The 23,347-nt window shown below is 41.1% G+C and overlaps 1 protein-coding gene across 3 annotated transcripts in view; it reads left to right on the top strand.

Moving 5' to 3' along the window:
* The window catches only part of Dcun1d1 (defective in cullin neddylation 1 domain containing 1), a 42,371-nt gene that overhangs the window by 603 nt on the left and 18,421 nt on the right, over window positions 1-23,347 (top strand). The window contains exons 1-3 of one of the 3 annotated variants that reach the window (XM_004834660.4): window positions 4,571-4,717; window positions 17,959-18,175; window positions 20,481-20,649. In XM_004834660.4, coding sequence (XP_004834717.1) covers window positions 4,715-4,717; window positions 17,959-18,175; window positions 20,481-20,649 — 389 coding nt within the window. In that variant the 5' untranslated portion in view covers window positions 4,571-4,714. Of the gene's footprint in view, window positions 1-4,570; window positions 4,718-8,032; window positions 10,455-17,958; window positions 18,176-20,480; window positions 20,650-23,347 lie in introns of those variants that run through there. The other 2 variants (XM_087186605.1, XM_004834661.4) reach the window with 2 other exon arrangements.

The following is a 23,347-nucleotide window of genomic DNA, read 5'->3' as shown; positions in this document are numbered from 1 at the left end:
TATGGGTCTGGGGATGTAGCGTCTAGTGGTAGAAGCACATGCCTAGCTTGCATGAGGCCTGGGATTTGATCCTCAGTATCATAAACAAATCAACACACAAACAAATAATGCTGTAATTCTGAATTGATAAGAATCTAAATGCTATTTGTTACTCAAACCCAAATGGGTTGTGTAGGTCAAATAGGTCAATCTTGTTTACATATTTATAAATAAGTAAGCCTGAACCCAATACGCATTTGTATGTAAATGTTAGGCAAAACTGAATCCACCCAAGGTAAGTGTGAGGGGTTAGTGGTAGTACATGCCAGACTAGTGCCTTTGAATTGTAACTATGTATACATAGCCCGCAGGCTTAATTTTAGCTAGATGAACTACCAAAAATGTGAGCAATCTGTCTTCAGATTTCTGCTCTTTCCGCTAAGGACAAATTCTAGAAGTGTAGAATCCTTGTTTTTATGTTCCTTTAAACAGAATTGTGACTGTTTTTTGCGGGTTTTTTTGGTAACGGGGATCAAACTCAGAACCTTGCACTTTCGAGGCAGGCGCTGGAACCACTGAGCTAAATCCCCAGCCAGAATTGTGACTGTTTTATCAGGGAATATTCATTTTGACATCAATTTGTAAGCTTTTGCAGCAATAGCAACAATTATTTTCTACTTGAATGTTTTGCTTTGAAATATTAATTTGCTTATGTTGCTATAGGTGTACAGCAAATATATATGTGCATGTGTTTGTGTGGGAATAGAGACAGGCGAGGCTTCAGCTAGATGTTTCCATCATATTTCTTATCATTGTATTGAGACTGTTACTAAAAAATAATCTTTTGAAATTCTGTACCTGAAAAAACAATAAAACCTTCACTCAAATATTTGAAATCAAATGAAAAAAAGTCTTATGAACATATTAATGAATATCCTTTTGTTAAATATTGTAATTTATGCTTTATTTCAGGACTCTTCTATTTTAAAAATAACCAGGACAATTTTAACAATTGTGTTTCTCTCACACAGTGATGATGATTGAGTAATAATTCTCCATTTCACATTCAGTACTATGGCTAGGAAGTGCAGTGATGGGTACAGTTGCTACTCCATTTACCATCAGACCATATGGTACAATTTACATCTGCCAAGAACAGCCATTGCACATAACAGAAAACAATAGGGGCTTTTTACTTTATTTTTTGTGGTGCTGAGGATGGGTCCCAGGGCCTCGTCTGTGCGGGGCAAGCACTTTGTTTCTGTGCACTACCCTCAACCTTAGGTACAGTCTTGGTTCTTTTTTTTTTTTTTTCTTGTACCGGAGATCGAACTCAGGACCTTGCACTTGCAAGGCAGGCGGCGGAAACACTGAGCTAAATCCCCGGCCCCAAACAGTCTTAAGATTGATCAACAGACAACAGTTAAACAACTCTGCTTTCTTTTAATTTATTTACTCAGCTGTTACTGTGTAGCACATACATTTGCCACATAGGTAAGACTCTCTCTTTGACACTAAAAATTCAAAGATATGTGCAAGTGGTCTCAGAGCAGGGCATACTCTGGAGGGGAGGTGGTCCTGGAAGCAAATGATTATCACATAATGTCACACGAAGTGTGACAGAAGCATATGCCAGTTGTCACAGAAGTACAGAAGGAGAAACATGCGTAACAGCTGGAGCCTAGTGATCACAGAGAAGACCATCTTTGAGTTAATTACTGAGCTCTGGGTAGGAAATACATTGCGGTGGTTAAGAAAATAGACTGTAGTTACATTGTATGTGTTTAAATCCAGCACCACTGCTAACTTGCTGTGCAGCCTTTGGCATGTTATTTAATCTCTCTGTGCTTCATTTTCATCTTCTGTGAAATGGACATAATAACCAGGCACAGCTCTAGGGGTCAAGTGAGGATTCCATGAGGTCATAGGCTTAGAGGCAGCACATGACCCATGGACAGCCCTTATGTAGTGTCAGCTACTGTGCCAGGAACAGCAGAATGAGAGGAAGCAAGGGGAAAGAGGGACACAGCAGGTTTGGCTTATTAAGACTGACACATGAGCTGAGTTTGTGTGGAGGGTGGTGGGGAAGGGCAAGGGAGTGGACAGATTAGGAGAGAGAAAATTCTGTGCCCAAAAGGCTCAGATTAAAGCAGTCCTCGAATTTTAAGGAAGAAATTCAGATTTACATTATAGAGTGGATTTGTGTGTGTGTGTGTGTGTGTGTGTTGGTACCGGGGATCGAACTCGGGTCCTTGCGCTTGCACAGCAGGCGGCGGAACCACTGAGCTAAATCCCTGGCCCAGATTTATATTATAGAAAGACAACCCTGGTACAGTGGAAAAAGAGCAGAGCGTGGGAGATTAGTTAAGAGGAAGAGTAGTTAAGTCAGGAGAGATGATAAAGGCTTGGTCAAGGGAGGGAAGGTAGAGCAGAGATTTGAAAGTTACTTAGGAGATAAAAATTGATGAGAGATGGTAATAGCTTAGATTGGGGGGGCAAAAAGGTAGAGTTGTGGATGATGATCCTCAGGTCTTTAGTTTGGATGATTTGGTGAGAAGACAGAAGGAAAAGTAGGTTTGGGGATAAGCTTGAAGGGCCAGTGGGATGACCAGAATTAGGGCGTAGGGCTGCCACTCAGGAGCCAAAAGTCAAGATTTTGGATTCCCTGGGATACAGGGTGGCATTGTGGGAGTGTGCGAGCATGACAGTGGTTGTATTCTGGACGAGAAGCAGGGGTGGGTCTGTAAAGTCCAGCACTGAAGAGTCAAAGACAATGAAGCCAGCACAGGAGAGAGGCCACAGAAGGAGGAGATGTAGAAGAAAATGGAGTTGTGGGAAATGCAGAAATCCAAGAAGGAAGCGTTCAAATGCAGGAATGAGGTCAAGAACTGTCCCTTAACAATTAGAAAAGAGTGTGAAGGAAATCCAGGAACTATTGCTTCCATGAAGTAAAACACACTGGGGGCAAGAGATACAGTGAATCCTCTTCATGAAGACTAGGTGTTAGTTGATATTTTAGGTCAGTTGCTAGGTGAATTCCTGGAGAGCATCCACAGATGTGGTCCAGTATCAGTCTCTGTGTACAAGACAGATCTGGCCTGCCTTGCAGGGCTGTTTTTCCAGAGCCCAGCAAAAAGTCTTGGCACACTGGTACCATACACTATCTGTTGGTGGAAAGAATGAATGAGTGAATAGTCTGCAGCCACCAAAGATCCACCTTGATAGAGTCATGGGAGTTCTCAACGCATGGCTGTTTCCAGGAAGTGTTAGGCCCTCAGGAGCTACCCAAAAAAGTAGATGCTTTGATAAGATCACCAAAATTGTCAAGTAGTAGGGCTGATCTGGCAGTGTATGCCTATGCTGGGGGGAGACAGTACTGGTGATGATGGTGACAAAACAGGCCTACTCAGGCTGGTCTTGTTATCAGATATATACAAACTCTTGGTTCAGTTTCAGATATGATTTTCTTAGTACATTTGTTATATTACTTGTTTTCTTCCTTCCTCGGTGTGTGAAGATACCCTGGATGGGCTAGAGGGGTTCCTGAGGATTGAGTCCAGGGCCTTAAGCATGCTAGGCAAGAGTTCTATCACTGAGTTACATCTCCATTCCTTTTTATTTTGAGATAGGCGCTCTCTCTCTCTCTCTCTCTCTCTCTCTGTTGCTCAAGCTGGTCTGGAATTGGTGATTTCCTGCCTCAGCCTCCTGAGCGGCTGAGCTCTGGCTAGCTTGAATAGCAAATTTTCAAGGTCAGGGACCCCTTCAAATGAGTCTTTTGAACTCCTTGCAGCACATATTTGTCCACTTGACCCCTGGCTAAGAATCCTGGTACTCCTCAGCCAACTTACAATGCAAGGTAGTCATGTTTGGACTGTCAACCCAGGTATGACATCAACCCTCAAGGAAAAAAATGTCCTATTGTTACCTTCCAAACTTCTCCTGGAGGGTGAACTTTCAGAGGAGCCTTTAGGGCAAGCAGTAGGCAGCCAATGATACTAGACCTCAGACTTTCACGTCTGGGGCCTCTAATGCCCAATCCTCCTCCTTGGCAACTTTGGGGTATCCCACGAGTCTCCCCGGGACACTGAGGTCTGGGAAGAGCCTGTACTTCGTAAAAGGCATTAGGGCACCCACAGGGCTAGACTAAGGTCCCTCTGGCATCCTCATGTGGAAGAGGTGCGGTCCAGATGCTGGAAGTGAGTGGGGTAGGGGTAGGGGGCACGGAGGCGGAGGTGACTTTACTATTTCCTTCTTCCTTTTTATTTTTTTTTGCCGGGGAGAGGTGGTTTGGGACGCCCCTTTCAGCCGCTCCCTGCAGCTCAAATTGTCGGCTCGGCGGGCCTGCTCTCGCGCCGTGTGGACGCGGCTGCCCGTCGGAGCGCGCAGAGGCGGAGGAGGGATGTCCTTCGGCGCCCCCACCCCGCGCCCTACACCGGCAGGGCGGCGCGCGGGACGCGACGCCCCCTGCCCTTCCCCCCGGCCCGCCTGAGCCCCCCGCCCCCGCCCCCGCCCGGGGACTCCCGCGCCCGGGGAAGCCCCGCGCCCGCCGCCGCCGCCGCCCGTCCCCGTCCCTCCGCCTCCCGAGGCCCGGGGCAGCCTCCTCGGGCCGCGCCGGGACCGCCTGCACTGCGCATGAGCGGGAGCCCGGCGAGCCCGTGAGAGGAGCCGCCGCCGCCGCCGCCGTCCATTCGCTGCGGAGCCGGAGGAGGAGGGGAGAGGCCTGGAGGACACCAACATGGTGAGGCACTGCGGCCACCCGCCGCCCGCCCGCTCACACCGCCGCCCGGGGCCAGCGTCGCCGCGCACCCTGCCGCCCGCCCTTCGCCCCGCGGCGACCCTGCCGCCCCGAGCGCGGCCCGCGGCCTCTGGCCCGCCTTTTCCTTCCTCCTTCACCCTTTCCCGCCCGGCCGCCGCCGCTACGCGAGAGCCGAGGAGGCGGAGCGGAGCCGGGCCTAGTCGGCAGCCCGGGAGTGGGGAGCGGGAGCGGCTCCGAGGCCTCCGGTCCGGCCGGCGCCGAGACGGGAGACGGGAGGCGTTGGGGCAGGGAAGGGGAGGGGACCACGGCCCCAGCCCGCGGGGCCTTCGCCGGACCCATTGTGTCTGGCTGGGGACCGGGGTCCCGGGTCCAGGGTTCCGGGTGAGGATCCTCCCTCCGCCCCGCCTGGGAGAGGGAAGATTTCGCCGGCGCTCCTTTCCCTTCTCAGTTGCCGGCTCCAGCACCCCGCAAGTCTCCCGGGCAGTTTTGCTTGGGGCGCGGTATCTGCCCCTTCCCTTGCTCCATCATCTCCCGATGCGTCCCGTGCTTTGGGAGATGAGAGTTTCACTGGCCAGTTGGTGGAGTTTATATTTACCTCTCTGCTGAAGACGGGGGAGACCGCTGAGTTGGGGGAGGGGGGTACGGAAGTGCAACCTGTTCTCATTTCATAAAATTAGGGAAAACAGACTTGCTGCCTTTGGAGCACTTATTTTATTTGCTTGGGTGGGAGGAGTAATTGCTTTATTATAGCAGTTAGGGATCATTTGCACTTTAAAAAAAACAGTTTGTCAAGTTACACCTCCTTGATTTAGAGGAGGAAAAAAGTCTTCCAAGCTTGAAGACCCTTATAGCCAAGTTGTTTCTTTGGTAATTACATACTTGACTCTGTTGGGCACTCTTTGTCTTTCAGAAGAGATGTTTGGCTGAGCTTGAGTGGAATTCCATGCAGGTTACAGTATGAATAGTAAAAATGATGTCCTTTTGCTCATTGGCAACAGAGAAGCCTCTTTAAGGGTGTGTGTGTGCGTGTGTGTGCCTGTGTTAAAGGAATGCCTCAGTGTCTTGGTTTCAGTGGATTATTTTTGCTGACTGACACTTATTAGCTCCAACCTGGCAGTATTTTGGTGTCATACTGTGGGTATGTGGTCTACTTTGCCATACATGCAAAATTTTTGTTCTGTGGTAAGTTCCATGAAATTTTACATTTTGTATTTGTGAGAATACTCTCCAGTAAAGTACAGGTTAATGTTTGGGTTGATAATACCATGAAAATTCAAAGATCCATCAAGGAATCACAACAGTTTCTAATGTCTTATGTATTTAGACAGTTATAACAGTTTCCAAACTCTTGGCATCTAGATAAGTATTATCAAGCATGAAGTAATGAAATGAGTTCCCTGGTAAACACTCAGTGAGAACGCTGAAATGTGTGCTGTTCAGGATAGTGTCCAGATCAGCTGCATTCCCTAGAATGCAGGGGCCTGATGATCAGCGGTTGTTCAGGAATTCATGATGGGAGTTGAGATAGGGTTGGAGATGGTAAGCTTCTGTCCTTTTAGTTAATATTAAATCAGCTAGTTTTGGAATTTAGCCATAAGTCATGTAATTATACTAGAGGTGACAAGATATTTTTTGAAAAATTTAAAAAGAATATCTGTTTGAATTATAAAGCCAAATTTTGCTCCCTAGGATATCGCTAATTTTAAACACTTTCTGTGGCTGAACTCACTTCATGTCAATAGGATTGTCTTGGTGAGCTCGTTTGTTTAGAAACTCAACTGGAGAATTTTGTACATAGTTATTTCATTACAAACTTAAAATTGTTTTTTCTTACAGCTTTTGGGCTAATGTTACTTTTTTTTGGTACTGGGGATCGAACTCAGGTCCTTAGCTTTCGAGGCAGGCGGTGGAACCACTGAGCTAAATTCCCGGCCCATAATGTTACTTTTTTGTTGTGAGTAGAGGGGCGCATTTCTACAGTGTGTGTTATTGTTAATTCTAGGACAGTCTTAAATCATGGGCTGAATGTTTTCTATAAGGAAAAAACAGATTTACTGCCTTTGGAGCAGTTAACACTTTCATATACAGACCAGAAATAACCCTACAAGACCATACTATGTTACTTTTGAAAATCCTTTAAAAAGTGTTCAAAACTTGTGGATTGTTTTTTTTATTTTTTTGGTACCAGGGGTTGAACTGGGGACCTTGCGCTTGCGCAGCAGGCGCCGGAACCACTGAGCTAAATCCCCAGCCTGTGGATTGTTTTTTTTACATGTAAGATGACAGAATTGGATTTGATGAAAGTTCTACCCAGATTAACAGTTTCATGGTAGTAATGATTTTTATTAAATGGGTGAAATGTGTGTAGATTTTATCATCTACTAGGTTTTTATAAACTCAGCAACAGAATTTTTAGACCTGAAATGCCCTCAAAGATTACCTAATTTACTTTTCCCCCCTTTTACAGAAGAAATTGATGATCAGGGAGGTTTTGAAGTTCAAGTTTGTAAGTTCTTGAGTAACAGAATTCAAATTACTACGTTTTTAATTGCTTTGTTTGTTTTTTTGGTACTCGGAATTGAACTCAGGACCTTGTGCTTGCCAGGCAGGAGCACTGAGCTAAATCCCCAGCCTACTTTTTAAAAATGTATGAATTTTGAAATTTAAGATTATATTTTCTACAAAATTAGAATTTACAAATCCAAATGTGTTCACCTGCTCCAGGTTGTTTCTTCAGTACTTGTCGCACATTCTTTTGCATAGCCACAAGTGAAAGAGGGCCTTAGTTCATTTCAACAATTATTTACTAAATTTCTGCTATATGCCAGCATTTTAGGCATTGAGAATATGTATGTATCACTGAACTGACAAATCCCTGCTCTGATGAGGGTTACATTTTAATTGGGAAAGACAAACAGTGAACATAGTCTATAATTTTGTTCCTTACTGTGTTATAAGTTTTTCAGTGCTCTGCGTGGTGGTGGTGTGGACAATGTTGGGAAGGAGGTTGGGCCTGCTGGGGTAGTGTGGAAGTGGGGTTGCAAAATGCTCAGTGTGGCATCAGTGAAATCAATTTTGAACAGACTAGGAGATGAGAGAATAAGCCATGCAGAAATATGGCAGGGTCCCTGGTGTGGTGGCGCATGCCTGTAATCCCAGTGCTGGGAGACTGATGCAGGAGAATGAATTTGAGCCCATTGTAGGAAATTTAATGACTTAGCAAGACTGCCTCAAAAATAAAAAAGGGTGGGGAATGTAGCTCAGTGCAGAGGCTCTGGGTTCAACTCTTGGTAGTGCAGGGGTGGGGGGATGGTGGGAAGAGAGTTTGAGGAACAGTGAGACCAGTGTGGCTGGAGTTGTATGTGAGCACTGGAGCAACTGAGGTACTGTATCAGAGGTAGAAGTGATAGGCCTGAGCGATCATTGTAAGGTTACTAGGGTTGTGCTCTTGAGAGAGCTGGAAAAGGCACTGAAGGATTCTGAGTGGTATGATAGTCCTTGTTTCTTATGTCACATGTTATCCTATTATAATATAGATAATTATTTTTATTTTAAAATAAATTTTATTTTCTCCCATTCCCCCTTAAGCCCCCTCACCTCCCTGTGTACAAAAGCTTTGTTTCCATTTTTCCCTTCTGTTGTCACTTTTTTTTGTCCCTTCCTTTCTCCCTCCCTCCTGCTTTGTTCCCATTTCCATTTGAACACTTTCTTCCCATTTCCCAACAGCCATTATACATCTCAGTCCTTATTTCCACTTTTGGTTTCTCACACCAGAGAAGCAATGTGATGTTTAAACATGTGTGTCTGATTTATTTCACTTAAGCATATGGCCTCAAGGTGCATCCATTTAGCTAGAAATGTCTGAAGCTCACTCTTCTTTATGGCAGAGTAGTACTCCATTGTATAAGAAAAACCCCACATCTTCTTTATCTGTAGGTAATTTTTTTTTTTTGGTACCAGGGATTGAACTCAGGGCCTTGTGCTTGTGAGGCAGGTGGTGGAACCACTGAGCTAAATCCCTCGCCCAATTTTTTAAAATTTTTTTTATTGTTGCTAGGGATGGAACTCAGGACCTTGTCCTTGCAAGGCAGGTGCAGTGCCACTGAGCTAAATCCCTGGCCATAATTATTTTCAAAGATAAGATGCCTATTAAAGTTTTCTTTATCCATGCAACTTGTATATAGAGTTTTGAATTTTTTTTTTTATAATAGAGTTTTGAATTTTAAGATGACGGCCTAGTGTTCAATAAAAACTTGCTGGCCATCACCTAGCTGCACTAGGGTTAATAGATACAGCACAACAAGACCTCTTTCATAGATCACTGACTGTTGAATATAATTTAGTGGTATGTATGTAGTTTAATGACTATATGCAGGAGACTTAGGCCTTTGGGGAGAAAGAAAATTAATATTTATTGAGAACATAACGTGTGTTAATCAGTTTACAACTATTTCATCTCCACTCCCACCTGTGAAATAGGAATTAGTGCTGCATTCTTTTAGCATATCTGGAAATGTTGGCTTAGCATTCTAAATAATTTGACCAAAGTAAAGCGCTGGTATGTGACAACCAGGAGTGGAAACATGGTCTCTGGCTATATTAATCTCTCCATCAGACCTATCTCCCTCTTTTTCTTTTTTCTTAAAACCCAAGAACCCATTTATTTTTTATTATTTATTTATGGATTTTTGAGACAGGGTCCCGTTGTGTAGTTCAGGCTGGCCTGTAACTATTTTAATAGTCAACCCATGTCAGTATAGATTTGTAATTTCTGATTAATTCCATTCTGGTTTTCTCCTTAGCATGTTGAATAGCAACTTGGTTGCTTCCTGTCAAATGATTGGTGTATACATTAAGTATGTAATTGAGTTAAAATTCTTTTGGTGTATAATCAGCAGAGCTCATTTGAGTCAAATGGCTATTTTGATTATAGTCTCATCGGTTGGTTCAGATGGGAAAATATGGGAGAAAACCCCCTTTTAAATTTCAATATGTAGTATTCAAGTTGCAGTGGTATTAGCCATGACACTTGATGATGAGAAATAGTATAGCCAACTATCAGTGAGGAATCACATACTTGACCTCCCCACTATAAGTGTATACCCCCACATAAGAAGCAAAAACCCAGGGGAAAAATGCCCCTAAAGCAACACTTTGTTGAATTTGTTTTTTATGATTAGTACAGGGTCAAGTCACAGCCCTTTATTTATTTATTTACTTCTTAATTTTTTGAGATAGGGTCTCCCTCTGTGGCCTTGAACTCATGTAGCCCAGCTGACCTCAAACTCATGGCCATCCTGCCTGAGCTTTCCCGAGTGCCTGGATTACAGGCATGTACCACCATGCCCATAAATTATTTATTTATGGTTTTTTGAGACAGGGTCCCACTATGTAGTTCGGGCTGGCTTATACCTATTTTAATAGTCAAAACAATCTATCTCAAAGTTAAGACATTTATTTAGTTTACAACGATAGCCATCTTTTGAATAATCTAATAATTCCAAGGGGAAGTGAGGAGAACATCCTTTTAAGTTTCCCTTAATGGAGTGCTTCCTGAAAACCCTGTGAAGAAAATTTGACAAGATCAGTTTGACTCTTTGGCTTTTTTGTTTTTTTGTGGGTTTTTTTGGTACCGGTGATCAAATTCGGGTCCTTGCGCTTGTGAAGTAGGTGCCGGAACCACTGAGCTAAATCCCTGGCCCAAGTTTGACTCTTACAGGTATACTTTCTGAAATATTTTTTAGACTGATTGTCATTATATATTATTGTTTACAGTAATTACATAGCATATTATTTATTTGACTTAGTCCTATGCCTGTTAAAAGTTCATTTTAACTGTTGCTGTCACAGTTCCTAAAATACAAGAATGAATGATAAACAATACAGACTTAATAAGTAAATTTTTTAGCTGAAGATCACAGTTTGAAAGAATACTGTGGCGTTTTGTTTGCTTGTATTTTAAATTGTGTACATTTCCTTATATATTCTAGCCATGACCTGTATTTGTGTTTGTATTTTGTGTGTTTCAAGACTTCTCATCAGAAAAGGAAATCTTGACTTCCAGTACGTCTTAGCTTTTCTACCTCTTTTCATTCAAAGCTACAGATTGTAGCCATCATTTAAAAGTACACGGACAGGATGATGGACACATTTTTCTTCCTAAGACCTTTCCTTTCACGCCCCATCCCAACAAAACACTAAATAGATGTCTCATCCCTAAATTAGCCTTTCTGTTGGGTTGTAAGGGAATGCTTACTTACAAATTCTTAGTTAACAGTGCAGTGCAGATTGTTTATATTTGAAAGGGGAAAAGTCAATTAAGTACTTAACTTTTCCTTAAAAGTAGATGAGAAATACTGCTCACAGTTCCCCAGCACTCTTGGCAATGGTTGCACTTTTGTTTTCCCTTTCACTTGAAGACTGTAGTTTAAATGGAAAGACTGCCTTGCCTGCCTGCCTGGAACCCAGCAGCAGGAGTTCATCCTGGCTCTGCTCCTTTTTCAATGAGTACAAATCGAGCTCTGAGGCATATTCCTTATTCTAAAATGGGATCAATGAGACCACCTTGCAGGGTTGTTGATAATTAAATACCTAGCATAGTACCTAGCAAGAAGTTCAAATAAATATTAGCCGCCAGTTTTCTTTCTCTCTCTCTCTCTTTTGGTTGAGACAGGGTCTTGCTATGTAGTTCAGGGTGGCCTTGAACTCACTATGTAGCCCAGGCTCAAATCCGGCTAGTGGCAATCTTACTTCATCCTCCCAAGTGCTGGGATTACAAGCATGTGCCACTATACCCAGCAGCCACTCGTTTTCTGATTATGGTTATTTTTTTCTGATTTAACCATTTAAATACATTTCCTGTTTTCTCTCTGGATTGTGCTTCCTTTATGTATTTATCTCTTTTTTTTTTTGGTACCAGGGATCAAACTCGGGACCTTGCGCTTTTGAGGCAGAAGCCGGAACCACTGAGCTAAATCCCCAGCCCTCCTTTATATATTTAATTCATGTAACTTTAATACCTTGTTTACAGATGAAGAAATTGAAACACAGATTAAGTAATTGTTCCCCAAATCACACAGCAATTAAGAAGTATAGGGGAGAGCCGGGGATTTAGTTCAGTGGTTCTGGTGCCTGCCTCGAAAGCACAGGGACCCAAGTTCGATCCCTGGTACCAAAAAAAAAAAAAAAAAAATTATAGGGGAAGGGCTGGGGCTCAGTGGTGCTGCCGCCTGCCTCAAAAGTGCAAGGTCCCAAGTTCAAGCCCCAGTACCAAAAAAAAAAAAAAAAAGTATAGAGGGTTAAAATCCTGCCAGTTTGGTTTGAGAGTTGTAGTCTGTGCCCTTAACTAGTCGGGTTACAGTGCAAGTGGAGGGAAAAATAGAAGACCTACTTGTAACCTGCATTCTTAGCCCAAGTTTTCTGTGGTAGAGCTTGGCTCCCAGAGAGAGTGTGTTCTCTAGGAGCATGTTGTCTCACTAGTTGAATTGATTTTTCCTGCACTTTGACGTCAGACCCGTAATGTATGAGAAGGTCTGTTATAGATAAGTACAGTGTTGTGTATCATATATGAAAATATAATTTTCTAAACTAAGTCTTCTAATATGAAGTTAAATTGTTAACCAAATGGTAATGCCATGAGTGAATTTACAGAGCTTTTAGTGAAAAATGTGATCACCAAGATGTTTTTATGTTTAAAAAATTGACTTTTGTGAAATAGAGCCATTAGAATTGTTTTTGAAAAGTAATTCCTTTAAAAATATAAAGGCCTGAGCAATTTTGTGTCGGAGATCAGACTGAAGTTGAAACTTAAGAGTGAGAAGATGAAAATACAGGATAATAGAAATAGTCAAGTGGACTTAAGCTTTTGCTTTTAAAAATATTGCTTACTCATTAAAATTATTTGCTTTGAAATTGTTAGGTATTAGTTCACTAGAAAGACATTTTTCAGTCATTGTTTTTCCTGTGGGAAAAACAACAGGAAGATTTTCTTAACCTTATTATCATTATTTTTTACTATAAAGCCTTTTTGAGCCTCTATTCTTCTATTTCCAATACTTGAAGGTTCAGTGATAAAATATACTTGATATTGGGCCTGGAGATTTAGCTCAGTGGTTTCACTGCTTGCTGTGCAAGTGCAAGGACCTGAGTTAGACCTCCAGTACCAAAAAAAAAAAAAAAAAAAAAAAAAATATATATATATATATACATACACACATATATATATATACATATATATATATATACACACTTGATATTGCACTTGTCTACATCCAAACCACTCTGTCTGAATTTTTTAAAGATAATGATAATAATGATAATAATAATAGTTGTTATTGTTGTTGTTTTGATGCTGAGGATTGAATCAGGGGCCTCATACATGCTAAACGTGGACTCTACCACTGAGCTATGCTTCCAGCTCCTAAACCAGTGGCGGCAAACCTATTGCACATATGCTGCAGTGGGCATGCAGAGCCCTCTGTTCGCACTGGAGCCACATGGCCCCAGCAGCTGAGCACTGAAAAAATAGTTTTTTCTAAACTAAAACCTCAGTATTCAGGTTTAATTTCAGTGTTGACACTTTGCGATAAATAAGTGGGTTTTGGGTGGCAGTTTGGGTGCTTGGTCTGTGAAAGGTTCTTCTCCATCACTGCCCTAAACTATATTTTAAATGTGATTTAAAAAAAATTTTTTTTGTTTTGGTACTGGGGATCAAACTTGGGTCCTTGCACTTGTGAGGCAGGTGGCAGAACCATAGAGCTAAATCCCTGGCCCAGATTTAAAATTGTTTTGAGCTTTTGAGCTGAGTGTGGTGGCACATGCCTGTAATCCCAGCACTCAGGAGGCTGAGGCAGGAGGATCACCGTGAGTTTGAGGACAGCCTGGGCTGCATAGTGAGGTCGAGGTCAGCCTGAAATACATAGTGAGACCCTGTCTTAAAAAACAAAAAAAATGTGAGTGGCGGGTTTTTTTTAAAAAAGTGTATGTGTACTGAATTTGAGCGTAAAACAATATGTTGATAATCTAGCCATTTCTTTATTTTGGAAAGATGAGCAAATAAGTTTGTTTTACTATCCAGATTATGATAGTATTTCTTAGCTTTGGTAATCTTTGATAAAATCATAATTAGCTTTTTATTACAGAAGAAAGTATCCCCTCTTTTTTGGCCAGAATTTAAAATAATCAAAATATATGCAGTGCTTTATACATCTTTAATAACCACTAAGGAATTTCCTTGAAAACTTGATAATATCTAGCCAGTTTTAATATTTGAATACTAAAGATTGAAGAGTGTATTGCCTAATCTGTTTTGGTTTTTTTTTTTGCCTAATCTTATTTAATGGCCACTCAAGTGTGTTCCCTTAAAATAAATAAAGTAAATGGCATATACTACATTTGGGTGCTGAATCAATGTAGTTTTTCTCTTGGGAGGATTGCCGCTGAGTTTGTAGCAGAAGTAGAGAAGGTCCATCTTTTATTTTTCCTTCCACCTCAGTTTTCCATCCTCTTCTTTTTCTTTTTTTTTTTTTTGGTACCAGGGATCGAACTCAGGACCTTGCACTTGCAAGGCAGGCGCCGGAACCACTGAGCTAAATCCCCGGCCCTATCTTCATCTTTTTCATAAAATAGTTCTTCAATTTGTTCCCTTCTCCTTAAGTTGATAAAAATTTAAACTTTTTTTTTTTTTTTTTTTTGGTACCGGGGATTGAACTCGGGTCCTTGCGCTTGCAAGGCAAGCGGCAGAACCACTGAGCTAAATCCCTGGCCCCAAAATTTAAACTTTTGGTGTGCTATTCTCAAAATCAGAACACTTTGGCTGGTAGCACCTGTGTGGCTTGAGAAAAGGGGTTGCTGGTGTCCTAAATAGGCCTGAGAAGAGGGCTGGTGTCTGTGATCTAGCTTAGGGCAGCCTTTGACACTGCAGAATTGAGTAGATCCTCCCTGGCAGGGAAATGTGTTACAACCTGCTTTAGGCACAGAAAGCTGAGAGAGAAATAGAGTACATTGTACGTGTGTGTGTGTGTGTGTGTGTGTGTGAAGTGTGGAGGGTACTTACAGACGTTGCGGAATGGGATTGCCCATTACCTTGTCATAACTGGAATCCATACTATAAGTTTTTTTGCAAGGCATCACCCCTTAGGCTTTATGGTGTTGGAAATAGATAGCTGTAGCTCTTGTTTTGTTTTGTTTGTTTTTTGGAACAGAGTCTCTCTATGTAATTTAGGCTGGCCTTGAACACACTGTGTAGCCCAGGCTGGCCTCAAACTCCTTCCTCAGGCTCCTACATGCTGGGATTACAGGTGTGTGCCACCATGCCTGGCTCTGCCACCCTTTTTCTTAAAATATACTGGTATTGCCCCAGATACCAGAAATTTATGCTTGAACCAGTTAAAATAGTTGACATTTATAGTACAGTATTTATTTCATAGAGCTTCTTGAAAAACAAAATGTGACATGGAATTAAGTAATTTATTTGTAATTTTTTTATTTCTGTGGTAAGACAATCTTTTATCTTTGTTCCCCTAAATTTCTAGTGCCTTGCTTTGTGATAGGAGCTCAGTGAACAGCTCTTCTGGGTTCAGAAGTGACTTTAAACTGTGGGTTTTTGTTTTTTGAGACAGGGTCTCACAATGTGTTACTAGCTGGCCTTGAACTCACTGCGTAGCCCAAGCTGGCCTCCAGCTGCTGGCTCAGCCTCCCCAGTGCTGGGATTACAGGTGTGCACCACCACATCTGGTTTACGCTGTTTTATTTCCTCTTGCCAACAAAGATTAAAACTTTGGGGAACAGAGCACTGAATTTAATACCATATGCTAGAACCCTAAATAAATGTGATTGTTTTGTTTTATCTAATGTTTAGGAAAGTAGGGAGAGGGTTATGCAAGAAGTTATACCAGGTTTAATTAAAAATTAATTTCCAGGATGTGGCCTGTGTTTGGTACTTCTGGGTTAAATCCCCAACACTTCCCACAACATTGTGTAGCAAGCAGTGATGATCACTGTGGCCCTCAGCTGCTGCTCTGTTCTCCAGAGGAGGATTAAAATGTCCATGTAGGGCCGGGGATTTAGCTCAGTGGTTCTGCCGCCTGCCTCGAAAGGCCTCGAAAGCGCAAGGACCCGAGTTCCATCCCTAGTACCAAAAAAAAATGTCAGTGTACCATATGGTTCAAGGGAGAAAGAGTACTAACTTTTAAAATAATAAGAGCAAAAGTTGAAATCAAAATAGTTTCATATCCCTGGCATTTGATGTCATTGAAATGTTTTCACTTAATAATAAATCTAAAAGAAGTAGTTTTCAGAAGGGAAGAATCCTAGGTATTTGAGAGATGTCATATGATGGGATATGATTTACCTGATACCCAGAGGTGGTAGTTACTAGTGCTACAGCAATAGGTTAGTGTATTCAGAACATCTCAATTTTAATGGAGAACAGAGGTTAAAATTTTAATATGTAATTCTACACAGTAACATTTGTGAAAAGGAGTTTGGTCAACAGAACATATCCTGGGCATAAACCTATTTAATTCTGCAAGAGACGGGTTTTTAATTTTTTTTTTGAGACAAGGTCTTGCTGTGTTGTTCAGGCTGACCACTAACTTGGCAGTGCTTCTGCCTCAGCCTCCTGACTGCTGGGATTACAGGCTTGCACCACTACACCTGGCTAGGGTTGGTTTTTTCATACTTGAATTTGCATAGTCTTTTACTTTGTGATAGGTACAAATATTTATATCTTTGGTGGTCTTTTCCTTGAGAATCTCAGAAGCTTATAAATAAGTACAGCAAGCATTGTTTAATAATTAGTAAGATTAATAAGACTCAGATATATGAGATCTCTTTGTTCTTGTCTCATTTCTACTAAACAACTTGAGTGGATTTTGTGAACCCTTAACCTTCTGGGTGTATTTTCTCGCCTATCCAGTCAGGGAGTTGAGGATTGTGATCTGTTCGTTTGGGCCACATCATAGATTCTGGAGTTCTCAGATGTATTCCTTAAACTACTGAATACCTGTTAATGTGTGCCGTTCTCAAGTATTTTCTTTCTCTTCATTTACCACAGTAGCTAACATAAGAGGAACCAAGCTATTTTGCTGAGAGGCTGTCTTAGGGGGAAGAGTATCACTGGGGAGGCCGAAGTTGCGCAGGAAACATAGCTTGGATGAGAGGAATGCGAACGTGGTTCTTGATACTAGGAGAGAGTGGAGAGCCTGCTTACTCCGCCTCGATTTGTTTTGGGTTCAGGTCAGATGAGAAGTGAATCCTTGTCAGCCTGGAGCAGGTGAAAAGGTTATTACAGCAGGAGGGCTTTTTGAGGAGAGCAAGGAAGGGCCTCTGTTAGGGTCAGGCTAAGAGAAGAGGTGATTTCTTCAGTAGAAAGAGAGGGAGAAATCCTATATAAAAGTTTCCATTTGAGTGAAGATGTGAGGGAATTCTAGTGATAATTACATACTTCCTGAACACCACCAGGAGAAATGTAGAATACTGATACTCTGTTTTTTTTGTTAAAAGTGGCAGAAAAACAATGCGGATAATATGACATGGCATTGGGGATCTTTTATAGAAGATATTAGGACTGCAACAAACACCTGTTGATCTCATTGTTCCCCAGTGTCATTTTACTGGCTAAATAGTGCCCCTTTTCCCCTACCCGTCCTAGCCCTCCCTCTTGGAGCTTTGTGCTTGGTCAAGGTTTTGAGAGAAGTAGTACTTCCTTCTGGAGCCTCCATATTGTACATGCTCTTAGTACTTATGGCCCTTAGGAGAAATACAGGGTGGTTGAGCGTACTTAGCCTTGGCTAGTTTCTTTCTCCAAAACTACTAAGTTTTGTGTTTCAGATTTTTTTTTTGAAGCAAAACATTTATTGGTGCATTTTAGATGTACATAATGCTCACATTCATCATAGGGAATCTGTACTTGTTTTTTTTCCCATTCTCCCCCTCCCTTTGACCCCTCTCTCCCTTCTTATTTACAAAGCTTTTGTTTCTATTTTTTCCTTCTATTCTTTTTTTCTTGTCCCTTCTTTCCTTTCCTCCCTCCCTTGTTCTCCTTCAGATTTTTAAAAAAATTATCTTTCTGATTATTAATAGATCAAAAATAAATCTTAAGATAAAATGTTTTAATGGTTTATGAGGAAAAATATTACTAAGAATGATTAGCCAGCCATATAAAAATACTTAGTCTTACATGATTTTACATAGAGTTTCAGTTTATTTTCTGGTTTCGATAGAACAAGTTGAAATCATCGCAGAAGGATAAAGTTCGACAGTTTATGATCTTCACACAATCTAGTGAAAAAACTGCAGTAAGTTGTCTTTCTCAAAATGACTGGAAGTTAGATGTTGCAACAGATAATTTTTTCCAAAATCCTGAACTGTATATACGAGAGAGTGTAAAAGGATCATTGGACAGGAAGAAGTTAGAACAGCTATACAATAGATACAAAGGTGAGTATTTGCTTGTGACTTTAAATATTTTGAACTAGGTTTTCTAAAGTTATGGTCTTGTGGGAAATCAAATACTACATAGCAGTATACACTGGTGGGTGTGTCCAGCAGAGCTCTATAGATTTTAGAATTATTTCAGATCTAAGAGAAGAAATTATTTCCTCTTTTCACTAAAATCACTTTTTGGCCTATTCTTTTTTTTCCCCTCATTATCCAGTTTGAGACTAGAAAATCAGGGGCAACCAACCCCCCCACCCCTTTTTTTTTTTTTTGCTATACTAGGGATTGAACCCAGGGACTTTGCACTGAGCTACATTCCCAGACCTGCTTTTTTTTTGTTTGTTTTAAGACAGGGTTTCCCTGAATTGTGCAGGGAGGGGTTGAATTTGGTGATCCTTCTGTCTCATCCTCCCAGAATGCTGGGATTATGGGTGAGGTCCACCATGCCTGGCTACCTCCCATCATCTTTGTAAAACTGCTAAATCAAATTAAAAAAATTTTTTTTTGATACAGGGTCTCACTATGCAGTTCAGGCTGACCTGGAACTCAGTATGGAGCCCAGGCTGGCCTGCCTCAGCCTCCCAAGTGCTGGGATTACAGGAGTGCACCACCATGCCTGGCTAACATATACTTTAAAAAAATTAAACAGGGCTAGGGCTGGGGATTTAGCCCAGTGCCACAGTGCCTGCCTGGCAAGTTTGAGGTCCTTAGTTCAATCCTTGGTACCAAAAAAAAAAATTAAACAGGGCTAGGTGAAGTGGCATGTGACCATAATCCTAGCTACTTGGAGGCTGATGCAGAAAGATTGTTAAATTTGGGGCTAGCATGGGCAATTTAGCCAAACCCTGTTTCTGAATGGCTGCGGGGTTCAATCCACAAAAATAAAATACCTTAGAAAAGGGCCTGAGATGTAGTTCAGTGGTAAAGCACTTGCCTAGCATATGTGAGGCCCTGGGTTAAATTCTCAATACCATTTAAAAAAAAATTAAACAGTACTTAATAGGTGACTAAGCAAAAGATTAATAGCTTTTCTACATTTTTCTTTATTCACTGGAGGTAATGAATATTTAATAGATAGGTGTTGATCTTTCCATGTTTTTTATGTTTATACAAATATATGTGTGTATAGATATAATATAGTTATTTTCTATTTTCTTCTTTTTTGTTTTTTTTTGGGTACTGGGGATCAAACTCGGGTCCTTGTGCTTGGGAGGCAGGCGGTTAGAACCACTGAGCTAAATCCCCGGCCTGATATACATGCTTTTATTGCTAGAGTTATTGCCAGATAACTTTTAGAAAGATGTTATCAAGTCATATTTAATAGCAATGTTCACTTCCTCTTTCTCCTTGTATACTTCATTATTTTGAAATTTTTGTCTGATAAATATTTTTTCCTTTAAACAACAGATATGGATGCTTATATTAAGATAGAATTGCATAGTTTTTAGTTTTTCTGAAATTTAAGAAGTGATTGTTAAGGTAAAATGAACTTTAAGGAAAAAGAAGAAAAAAAAATTTTTTTTTTTGGAGTTTTTCAAAAACCTCTTCTGATTTCTTGTGGTTTTTTTTTGGTACCAGGGTTCGAACTCGGGTCTTGGCACTTGCGTAGCAGGCGACGGAACCACTGAGCTAAATCCCCGGCCCTCTTCTGATTTCTTTTAAAAAAAAAATTTCAGGGCTGGGGATTTAGCTCAGTGGTTTTGCTGCCTGCTGGGCAAGCGCAAGGACCCGAGTTGGATCCCCGTTACCAAAAAAAAAAAAAAAAATTTCTGAGCTGAGAATGTTGGTCAGTGGTCTAGTGCTTGCCTAGCATGTGAGGCCTTGGGGTAGGGGGCTAAAGGAGATTTCTATACATAACACTGTTCATTTAGAATGCCTTCTTAGGGCCGGGGATTAGCTCAGTGGTTTCGCTGCCTGCTGCGCAAGCGCAAGGACCCGAGTTGGATCCCCGTTACCAAAAAAAAAAAAAATACCAATAGCAATCTAGAATGCCTTCTTAAACAGAATCTGGATATATTGAGTCATAATCCTTTGTCCCTATGCAAGGTCATTTCTGATTTTCTCAGTGTGTTTAAGGATGGGAAAATTTTCAGATGGACATATTTCCTCCTATATTTTTTAATAATGCTATTTGTGGGCCCAAGTGGCTTTAATTATTATACAGGGAAAACATCTGTTAGAGTACCCCTATAACTGTGGCATATTGTGATTTTTTTAAAGTGAAAAATAAAGCATTGCCTTTTCAGTTTTAGGAATGTAGCATAATAAAGTATGGCATTAATTTGATATTGCCTTATTTTTAAAGATCCTCAAGATGAAAATAAAATTGGAATAGATGGTATACAGCAATTCTGTGATGACCTGGCACTTGATCCAGCCAGCATTAGTGTTTTGATCATTGCATGGAAGTTCAGAGCAGCAACACAGTGTGAGTTCTCCAAGCAGGAGTTCATGGACGGCATGACAGAATTAGGGTGAGTATATAAGTACCATGGGAAGGTACTCATGGACACAGTGCCATGAGAGTTATGGAACTGAGTTACAGCATCAGTTTGGTCCCCCGCCTCCCAGTGCTGAGGATTGAACCCCAGTCTTTGCATTGATCTCTGCCTCTTTTAAAAAAATTTTTAAATTTTGAGGCAGGGTATCACTGAGTTTCTCTAGTCAAGCTCTAACTTGAGATCCTTCTGCCTCAGCCTCTCAGAGTGCAGAAATTACAGGCCTGTGCCACTATCATGGCTTGTCATCAGTTTTTAAATGTAAATTTAAGATATACTGGCCCAGGGCCGGGGATTTAGCTCAATGGTTTTGCCGCCTGCTGTGCAAGCACAATGACCCGAGTTCAATCCTGGTACTAAGAAAAAAAAGATTTATTGGCCCACAAACATTAGTATAAATAGAAATGAGCTAACATGCTAGTTTCCATGTTAAACAGTTTTCTGGGCTTGTCAAGTTATATAATTACTGTATTTATATTTTCATTTTCATTTGTTTCTGAGAGATTCACTAATATTAAAATCATCATGCATTAGTAATGAAATCAGCAAGGTTGTAAGTTATCTCCTAATGTGAGGCTGTGAACTCTGGATTGATAAAATCCTAGAATTTAAAAACTGGAAGGTGCCTTAGAAATTACTTGTTGTGCCAGGCATGGTGGTGCAGACCTGTAATCTCAGCACTTGGGAGGCTGAGGCAAGAGGATTGCCATGAGTTCCAGGCCACACTGGGCTATATAGTAAGTTCAAGGTCGGCCTGAACTACATAGTGATACCTTGTCTCACAAAATTTTTAAAAAATGTTACTTGTTGCATTTGTTCTATTTAGGCCTTCACAGCTTGATTACCTCAATGACTTTGGATGAATAGATGGGAAAGTCATGGGAAGAGATTTTACTTATGACCTCTAGTTGTTTTTATTTATTGAGACTGCAAAAGTATTCAGTTTTTGGGTAGGTAACAGGCTGCCCTTTTTTTTTAGTGGACCACTATTGAATAATAATAGCTATGCTGCCTGTCCTGGACATGCAAGGACCCGAGTTTGATCCCTGGTACAAAAAAAAAAGTTTTTGAGAATAATAATAGCTAACATGAATTGAGCAATATTTTATTTCAATAACTGCTAAGCACTTCATCTACTGCCTCCACAACAACTTTGTGAGAGTAGTGGTTACATCCTTATTTTAGAGATGAGCAAACTAAGGTTCAAAGAAATGATAGAAATAGGTAACATTGGAGTCAGGATAGAACCTAGACATTCTGCTTTTTTTTTTTTGGTACTGGGGATCGAACTCGGGACCTTTCACTTGCGAGGCAGGCGGCAGAACCACTGAGCTAAACCCCCGGCCCATAGACATTCTGCTTTTTGAGCCCAGGGTCCATTGTCATCAGTCAGGGTCCAGTCAGGACACAAAACCACACCGGTAATTGGAGCAGGGAAAATTAAAAGAACTGTTTTACTATGTGAAAGAAAACTCTTAAGGTGTAAGAGAGAAGCTAGCAGTACTTGTTGCCATCACTGGGTTGAGTGAAGTGAACATACCAGGTAGGAATTTAGAAACTGAAGAGATTCTAGCAAGGCAGCGATTGTTTAAGTGGGTAAGGGAGGAGGAACAGGTTCACTGCAGTGATAAAAACCTATGAAGAGGCCACTTGTGGGGGAGCTGTGAGAGTTGTCACCAAAACCATTGCCCTCTGGAGAAATAACAAACTGAGGTAAAAGTTCCTCCATCTTCTTCCACCTTTCATTACCCCTCTTGGTAGAGCCTACTATTGAATAAACTGGCAAGAAAATGAAGGCTGGTGGTTTGTTACAAAGTAGAGCAAAGAAGAGTATGTTTAAGCCAGGTGTGGTGGTACATGGCTGTAATCTCAGCTATGTGGGAGACTGAGGCAGGAGACTTATTAAATGCAAGGCCAGCCTGGGTAATTTAGCTAAACCCTATCTCAAAATAAAGAAGAGCTGGGCACGTACCTCAGCAATGGAGCGTTTGCCTACGGTGCTCAAGGCCCTGAGCTCAATCCCTAATTACCCTCCCCGCTCCATCCACACACACAGAAGGGCAGGTTTAAAGAGGAGAGGCAGGCTGGGCATGGTGGTACATACCTGTAGTCTCCTGAGTCAGGAGGATCTGCAGTTTCAGGCCACCCTGAGCTACATTTGCAAGACTGCCCCCCCAAAAATCAAATTACTGAGAGGGAATAAATGAATAATCTTGCTTGGACTGTCCTACATCCAAAGACATCATCCTGAGCATGGATTTTTTTTTTTTTTTATGCCAGATACAGTTTGCATGGGAAAACATATGTTTTTTCATTTTCAGTTGAAATGGCATTCATGTAAAATGTGATGAGCTTCCAATCTGAAATTTTATTTTACAGCTAATGATCTAGAAGATGTCATAAAGAGTATAGAAAGAAAATAAAAGCAAAAATGATTAGAAGAGAAAAAAATTGAACTAATTCATTTTTTTTGATGGAGTCTTTACAAAATGTTTATTTCAATGATAAGGCTTTTATGACAAAAGTAAATCTTGGTACTTAAACTTTCCAACTCTTTGAAAGTTAAATGTTTTGCAGATACAGAAAAAAAGTGTTGATTTGAGATAATTCAGTTGGAAATGGTAGCTGATATTTATTGTTGTACTTTCTATATAGCTAGAAGCAAATTTTCAAG

Source organism: Heterocephalus glaber, unplaced genomic scaffold, assembly GCF_053883595.1.
Source record: "Heterocephalus glaber isolate CG9 unplaced genomic scaffold, H.glaber_assembly_v1.0 deba00001504, whole genome shotgun sequence".
Classification (NCBI taxonomy): Eukaryota; Metazoa; Chordata; class Mammalia; order Rodentia; family Bathyergidae; genus Heterocephalus; species Heterocephalus glaber.
This window is presented reverse-complemented; position numbering and strand designations above follow the sequence as displayed.